At 37.4% G+C, this 8,195-nt stretch overlaps 1 protein-coding gene across 1 annotated transcript; it reads right to left on the bottom strand.

Annotated features, from left to right (window-relative positions):
- Positions 1 to 4,563: 4,563 nt before the first annotated feature.
- On the bottom strand, positions 4,564 to 5,736 carry LOC143618527 (lignin-forming anionic peroxidase-like). Its single transcript, XM_077090716.1, has 3 exons — positions 5,518 to 5,736; positions 5,265 to 5,420; positions 4,564 to 4,710 (listed from the first exon to the last, which is right to left on the bottom strand). Exons 1-3 carry the CDS (start codon positions 5,734 to 5,736, stop codon positions 4,564 to 4,566), a joined length of 522 nt encoding a protein of 173 aa, XP_076946831.1.
- Between the last annotated feature and the right edge of the window lie 2,459 nt (positions 5,737 to 8,195).

The raw sequence follows: 8,195 nt of genomic DNA, 5'->3' as shown, positions 1-8,195 counted from the left end.
TTTCATCAAAGTGAAGATTCCAGCTTCGAGATGCCTGCTTAAGTTCATAAATGGACTTGTTCAATTTGCAAACCCTATTAGGATATTTTGGATCGACAAAACCTTCAGGCTGAACCATATAGACATCTTCAGAAAGATGTCCATTAAGGAAAGCGGTTTTGACTTCCATTTGCCATATCTCATAATCATAGTATGCAGCAATGGCAAGCAATATCCTAATTGACTTGGTCATAGCAACGGGCGAAAAGGTTTCATCATAGTCAACACCTTGAGTTTGAGTAAAACCTTTCGCGACTAGCCGTGCCTTATAGGTTTGCACATTTCCATGCATGTCGGTTTTTCTCTTGAAAATCCATTTGCTCCCTACTGCCCGACAATCAGGGGGTAGCTCAACCAAGTTCCAAACTTGGTTATCATGCATGGATTGCATCTCTGCGTTCATGGCATCTTGCCATTTCTTGGATTCCGGATCCAAGATAGCAGATTTGTAATTAGTAGGCTCGTCCCCAGACTCGGCTACTAATAAGACTTCGGGACCATCTAGATGACATAAGTATCTAGAATTTGGTACGGGAGTCCTACTACTTCTGTGAACGCTTGTGTTCACGTCTGATGTGTCAGCAACAATAACTTGTTGATCAGACGCTCCAACCTCCTCAGCGGTTCTTTGTGATTCTTGAATCTCTTCAAGATTGACAATGTTACTTCCAGTTCCTTGACTAAGAAATTCTTCTTCAAGGAAGTAGCCTCTCCTGACAGAAATCGTATTTGTATCAGGATGAAAGAAGTAATAACCGCTTTTGTAATAGTATCCGACGAAAACAACTTTTTCGCCGCGGGGATCAAGTTTGTCATTAGACTCACTTGTGATATAAGCATCACATCCCCATACTCTAAGATAAGACAATTTGGGTTTCTTTCCCTTATGCCATATCTCATATGGAGTTTTGTCTATCTTCTTAGTTGGAGCTAGATTGACAATGCGGGCGGCGGTCATAAGGGCGGAACCCCAAAAGGAGTGAGGCAAGTTAGTTCTACACATCATCGATTGAACCATGTTTAGCAAAGTTTGATTTCTCTTCTCGCTCACGCCATTAAGTTGGGGTGTGCCAGGTGGAGTGAGCTGTGAAACAATTCCATGCTCTTTTAGATGAGTGATGAACTCTGTGCTGAGATACTCTCCACCTCGATCTGATCGAAGTATCTTAATGGTTTTATCAAGTTGTTTTTCCACTTCGCTTTGAAACTCTTTGAACTTTCAAAAGTTTCGTGCTTGTGTTTCATAAGATACACATAATCGTATCGACTATAATCGTCGATAAAAGAAACGAAGTATCTTTCATGGTTTCTAGTCATGGTTCTAAAAGGTCCACATACATCAGTATGTATGAGTCCTAACAGATCACTTGCTCGTTCACTTTTATTAGTGAAGGAGTCTTTGGCGAGTTTACCAGCTAAGCAAGACTCACAATTGTTGAAAGAGTCCGGTCCTGTGGATTCAAGAATCCCTTCGGATTGGAGTCTTTTAACTCTTGCCTTGCTTATGTGGCCAAGTCGGCAATGCCATAGAAAAGTATCATTGATGCTAGGCTTGATACGTTTTGAAAGATGATATACGTTATTGTCAGGTTGAACATCAATCTCATAAATACCATTTCGAGGTTTAGCCTCAAAATAAAAGATATCATTTAAGTAAGCAGAAATAGCATGCCATTAAGAACATACTTAAATCCTTGTTCAAACAACAACGAAACTGAAATGATGTTTCTGGTCAAGCCAGGAGCATACAAACAATTATTTAAAGGAAAAACTAGGCCAGATGGACAAGTAAAATGAAATACTCCAGTTGCCAGAACTGGTACTCTCTTCCCATATCCAACGATGAGTTCCATGCTGCCTTTATTCAGTTTCCTCCACTTCTCAGGCTCCTGCAAGACGTTAACGATGTGGTAACCACATCCGGTATCAAATACCCATGTGTTGCTAGAGACAGTGAAAAGTTCAATAACGTATATGGAAATACCTCCAGAAGAGCCTTCACCATTGGCTCTCTTCTTCTTGATATCAGCAAAGTATTCGGGGCAGTTTCTCATCCAGTGCCCCATTTGGTTGCATTTGTAGCACTTGCGCTCCTCAAAGGGTGGCGGATTTTTATTTGCAACTACCTTGTTAGTGTTGGTGGCAACCTTGGCAGCAACAGTAACTTTCTTCTTGCCTTTTCCCTTAAAACCCCGATTCTTTGGTTTTGGCTTCTTGACACCAGCAGAACGAATCATCAGAACTTGATTGGTCCTAGAAGCAATGTTCATCTCAGCCGTCTTGAGCATGTTATGAAGCTCCGGCACTGTCTTCACCCAACCATCCATGTTGAAATTCATTACGAACTGGTCGTATGAGTTGGGGAGAGAGTTGAGGATGAAATTAGATTCCATCTCATTTGGCATGGGATAATCAAGTTTCTTGAGTTGATCGATGTGCTCCTTCATCTTAAGAACATGCGCACTGACGGGAGACCCTTCTGCCATCTTGCAACTTATGAGTTGTTTCATGGTGTCGAAACGTTCTTGACGGGCTTGTTTCTGGAACATGCCCTTAAGTTGCTCAAGCATCTCATAGGCACCAAAGTCTTCCAAGCCTTTAGCAAGCTCAGAAGTCATGGTGGCTAGCATAATACAGGAGACCTCAGCCGAGTCATCCTTATGTTTGTCAAGAACTTTTCGTGCAGCGGCTGTGTTGTTTTCAGGCTCGGTTGGAACAGGTCCATCGAGAACATACAGGCGCTTTGCCATGGTGAGAACAAGTCTCAAGTTACGGTGCCATTCGATGAAGTTGGTACCATTCAGTTTATCATTCTCAAGGATAGTCTTAAGGGCGTAGGGTGAAATTTCGTTTGACGACATCTGATTAATTAAGTAAAAGTAAATTTAATTAGTATTTTCGATGTTGTAGTCCTATTATTAATGACCCAATAACATTAATTAATTAGGAGTATGAGAATCTGGCTTCCAGTTATTAAAGGTAGCTGTAGCACACAACATTAATAAGTGGTTAGGCAGACCGACAACGATTGTCAATTGTGAATAGAGCACAACTCTTGGTTATGAGGCCTATAGAGACAACGATTGTTTGTATAGGTACGTTTATCCTCATCTTTGCCAACTTTAAGTCTCCAGACAGCTTTAGCACGTAACAGGAGAGTAAAGTAATAGTCGTCCTAGTACCGTGACGTGTGAAAGAGACGGATGTGTCAACGAAGCGCTTTCGCCTTGATGGGATAGGCTAGAAAACAAGTGCGGTACTGTAGCTCCAAACACTCGAAATTTCGCAGTATGCCTCAAGTGTGACTTGTAGTAGGATTGGCATAAACTATTGGTTTTAAATTGTGATTAATTTTAAAATTACCAAATAGAGTAAAAGTCAAATTTTACTGTATTTATTATCAGGTTGAATAGATGAACCCTTTCATCTCTCAGGACACTTAGTTTTAGATAACCTATTAAAAACTAAGTTTGTCGCGATATGACTAACCAATTTTAAGTTAATAGAAAATAACTTATTAGTTTTGGAAATCAAAACGTTTTTAATTTGCAAAACATAATTGGTTAATAAAATGTTTATTTTCAAATTTATTTGGTATTAGGTCGGTGATATTATAATCTTATTATAAACAATCCAAGCAACCACAAATAGCAAATAACAAAAATATGTAAATCCTTATGGCCAAAAGGTGATCGGTCTCGCTAGAGCCAATTAGGGAGACCGATCGGGTCAAGGGGTTCACAACACAAACAACCACAAGGATGTACTTCTCCGTGCATCCCGTCGTCTTGTCCGAACTCCCACTAACTCCAAGATGTCCATGAGCTCGTCCTCGGTTATCTTCGCGTCTTCTTAATTATAAATTTATAAACTAACAATAATATGTCCTATTACAAATTTGAACCATCTTTATGGCCAAAAGAAAACCGAAAATTAAATAATAACCTTTTTACAACTTTTGAACCAACTATATGGCCAAAACAAGCTCAAACACCAAACACAACCAAACGAACACATAGGTCGGGGCCGGATTTACATATTCAAAATAAACGAATTTCGGGTCGTTTTGACTTGGTCAAATAAAATAAACAAAACTTTGACCAACTCAAAATCACCCGAAAATAAATCTAGATCTATAAACTTTAAACGATTTAAAATTTAAGATGTAGATCCGGTTTTAAACGAACCGGGATCGACTCGTATGTTGTAACCGCGGCTCTGATACCACTGTTGGGTTTCAACGGTGGTTCGGAATGAAAACGGATAAACTTTTTAACCCGTTTTAGTTAATATATCGTTTCAATAGTTATTAATCCATATTAATAATCAAATATATAAACGAGTTACATTAACGCAGCGAAAAGTTAAACGATTAAAAGGAACCATAAACGGAAACCCGAACCCGGATCCGATTACAACCAATATACGAGTACGACTGAACATAAATAATAAACAACCATAGATAAGTATTCGATATACCTCGGTTATCGAAACCGGGAAGACACCGAAGGTAAACGAGATGAGCTAGATGACACAATCAATATCCAATTGAACTCCGGCGACGGCATCACCTATGGACGGCGGCGGCACGGCTACAACAGGCGGTGGCTCGGCGTCGGATAGATGGGAATGGCGGAGGACAGACGGACAAAGGTAGTGAGCTGCAACAGACTGCAACAGACAACAATACAATAGCAGCAGCGGGTCGGTTCACCGGATTTTTGAGCTCGCCGGAGTTATAGGTCTGCCGGAAAAACGATTTGAGTGTTTTTACGGTCACCGGAGCTGGTAAATAACTGCGGTGGTGCTAGCGGTGACTAAGGATCCAAGGTGGTAGCTGTGTGGTGTATGTAGTGGCCAGAAAAACGTTCGCCGGAAAACCGGTCGCCGGAAAACGGCGTCGGATATTAAGGAGGGCAGCTAGGGTTTTGTTTTTGTTAAGGTTTTTTTAAGGTTACCATAAATAGATAATACTTATGTATTTATAGTGAACACATTTAGGGTTTAACAATTAAACCAATTTGGGCTTGAGCCCAATTAACCAAACAAAGTCTTTAATCAACATCCAGTCCACCTAATTTATTGTATCGGGCCTAATTAACATTTAAGTAGGCCTTTATCTCGTCACCCCCGGTGTAACTCAGTCCGGGTCACATTCGGGTCGGTCGCGTTGACTTGACCCGAAACGACCATTAAATCCAACAGTGAGCTGCCAACGTTAGTACATCTGCACATGATACAACTCCAGGACATAGCTTTTCAACCTCAGATTTTGTTGCCTCTATCACTTCATAACCTCTCACCGAACCCTTATTAGGCAATGCATTCTTTTCACTTACGATTGTAGGACCATCATCTAACAAGATTGATGCGTCACAACCCTACATTAAATGTTACAAAAACCGTTAACAAATTAATATATGCATTTGGTGTGTATGCTAATCATATATGCAATTAAATAATTAATTAAATTAGTACCTGGACAAAGCAGTCATGGAAGTGGAGACGAAGGATGGAGGCTGCCATGCGACGCTCACGAGATATGGCTGTTCTGATGGCGGTCTGGATTGTACGTAGTGCATTGGGGCATGAAGTGTCATAGAATGTAGACGATAACTGTGCTTCGCATGGTGTATTGCAAGTAATAGAGAGAACTAGAATGAAGAATACAGCTTTAATAATAATTGGTGAAGCCATTTGAGATATGATTTTGTTTATGTTAATCTAAGTTTAGAGATGGAATGTGTATAAATGTGCATGATGAAGATTTATATATAGTGTTTGATTAAACCGCGTGATGAAGCTGTGATCAACAGTTGTTTTTGGTGGATTGACTTTTGTTCTTTTGCATGCTGATGCATGGAAGCTCATGAAAAATGTTATTTGACTTTACACCAAGTCAATAAAGTTAAGTACTCCCTATTATTGAAAATTATGAAGTAAAACATTTATCTACTACTTTCTTGTCCCATGGTGACTATATATATAAATCAATGGTTGTACGCTTTATAACAAGTTTATTAATATATGATTAAAAATTATTTATTTTCACCCTCTTTTATATGTTTTTCCGGGTACGTACGCTCGAAGACGAAATGATAAAAGCTGACCATATTATGAACACAAACAAATTCTTATGAAAAAAATGACATGTTAAATAAACTCGTTTAAATATAAGTCTATAAAGAATCAGGTTAACATACAATAACTCTTAACGTATTTTAGCGTACGCGAATCACGTTCAAGGCAAAAGTAAAACACTTAAAGGTAAAACAAAACGCTAAAAGCCCAAATATAAAAACGCTCAAGCCAAAATACAAAAACGCTCAAGAAAATCGTATTACACTCAAAACAGGTTTCTAAGAAAAGTAAAAAAATGATCGATTAACGATCCAAATATGTTTTTTTCGGTGAATCGATGATTAATTGAGTATGTATTGATAATTCCGAGATGTTAGGATGTGATTTTATAGACCAGTTTCGTGAATATTAGTATTTTTGTACTTTAAAGCACGTTAAGGATTATTGTATTATATCCTTTATCATACTATAAAATATTAATAAAATCACAAATTAATAACAAAAATGAAGTTGTAGTAACACAGAAAATGAGTTTGAAGACATCTTAAATAATCTACCATATATCTTTCATAGTTTTATAGATACTATGATTCTATAATTTGTTAAGAATATTATTCAATGTTATTAAATTTGTCTTTACAAAAGTCATGTCCTATGTATATAAATCCGACCGGTAATTGAATTGGCTGCTATGTACGTGGTTCATTGGTCAGTTTGGTTTAGCCGGTATTAAAAACCGGATGCATTTGTAACCTTTTATTAAGTTTGTGTTAATGGTAGCGCTAGGAGAAAGGCGTTAATGTATTGATTTTGAGTTTACATTATTCATTGATGAAACTTATTATAAACTGATACATAACATCAACTAATTTTAGTTTAGTTCGGGTGTATTGTTTGCGGGTGTTTTTTTGTTTGGTTGGCTAACTTCTTGTTAGTATTTGTTTTTCAATAAAATTGGTTGTTTAAAAAAAACTAATCTTAGTTTAGTTGGTAGACTCCAAGCACTTTTATTAATCGGTCATGTAGCTTCGTCTTTGTTTTATTGTTTGAAAATGAATACTCGTATAATGTTAATTAAACATAATTTTAACTCCTGTTAGGTGTAAATTGGAACTATTAATTCATATATAAATAAGACATTAGATGTCACTTTTTACAAAGTTAGGTTTCTTGATTTTGTAACCCCTAAAGAAACGTGACCACAGATATATGCATGATCGTTGTGAGTGGTTCGAATCGAATCGGACGAGACTTTATTCGTGTTTGTCTGTTAAGCTTTTGTTGGACAAACGGACGATTCACGAATACCTTACCGGACGAAAAATTCGTGTCCATGTCCGTCCATTAAGGAATTGAGTTTGTTCGTGTCCGTTCGTTAGTATTGTAAGCAGAAGATAACAGACACTAATGGACAACCGAACATTAGTGGACACTAGCTAATGAACAAACAAACACCAATTAACACTAGTGAACGTTAATGGACAAACAAACGTAAACATAACAAAATACTTGACATAAACACAAAGGAACATAACAACACATAATATTTAAAATTACTTAACACTTAACATAGTAACTAAACACATGATCATATCAAATTATATAATGTTTTGGTTTTCAAAATCCACAAATTTCAGTGTTTCTCGAGAAACAAGCTTGAAATTATTCATTCTTCATGGAATTTCAACATACACAAAAATATTAAAAGGACATTACTGGGAGGGTGTTACCGGACGTTCACGAACATGGCTTTAATTTGTCTGTGTTTGTCCGTTAAGCTTACTAAACAAAACTATTTTCTCCATGCCCGGTTCATTTATTAAACAAATGAACATAAACGAACTTTCTATCGAACATACAGCCAGACATGACCGGTTCACTTACAACACTACGCATGGTAAATGTAATAATGAATTATACGAAGCATCTTATGCATTTCCGCATTTGATCATGCTTAAACTAGGTTTTGCCAAATAGATTATATTAATAAAATGCCAGCTAGTAATGTATTAATACAAACGGAGTTTTAAGTATAAAATTAATAAAATCTCTCTCTTTTAGTTGGGTTTCATTGA

Source organism: Bidens hawaiensis, unplaced genomic scaffold (genome assembly GCF_021521415.1).
Source record: "Bidens hawaiensis isolate Kalapana, Puna unplaced genomic scaffold, B.hawaiensis_p1.1 tig00084194_1, whole genome shotgun sequence".
Taxonomy (NCBI): Eukaryota; Viridiplantae; Streptophyta; class Magnoliopsida; order Asterales; family Asteraceae; genus Bidens; species Bidens hawaiensis.
This window is presented reverse-complemented; position numbering and strand designations above follow the sequence as displayed.

What these genes read in the sequence shown, in the direction of transcription:
- LOC143618527 (XM_077090716.1), bottom strand. Translation starts at nt 5,736, where the DNA reads ATGGCTTCACCAATTATTATTAAAGCTGTATTCTTCATTCTAGTTCTC. An exon ending in TCCATGACTGCTTTGTCCAG is followed by an intron (nt 5,421 to 5,517) that starts GTACTAATTTAA and finishes CATTTAATGTAG; the next exon opens with GGTTGTGACGCATCAATCTT. An exon ending in GAGTTGTATCATGTGCAGAT is followed by an intron (nt 4,711 to 5,264) that starts GTACTAACGTTG and finishes TGTCTGTTGCAG; the next exon opens with TCTGTTGCAGCTCACTACCT.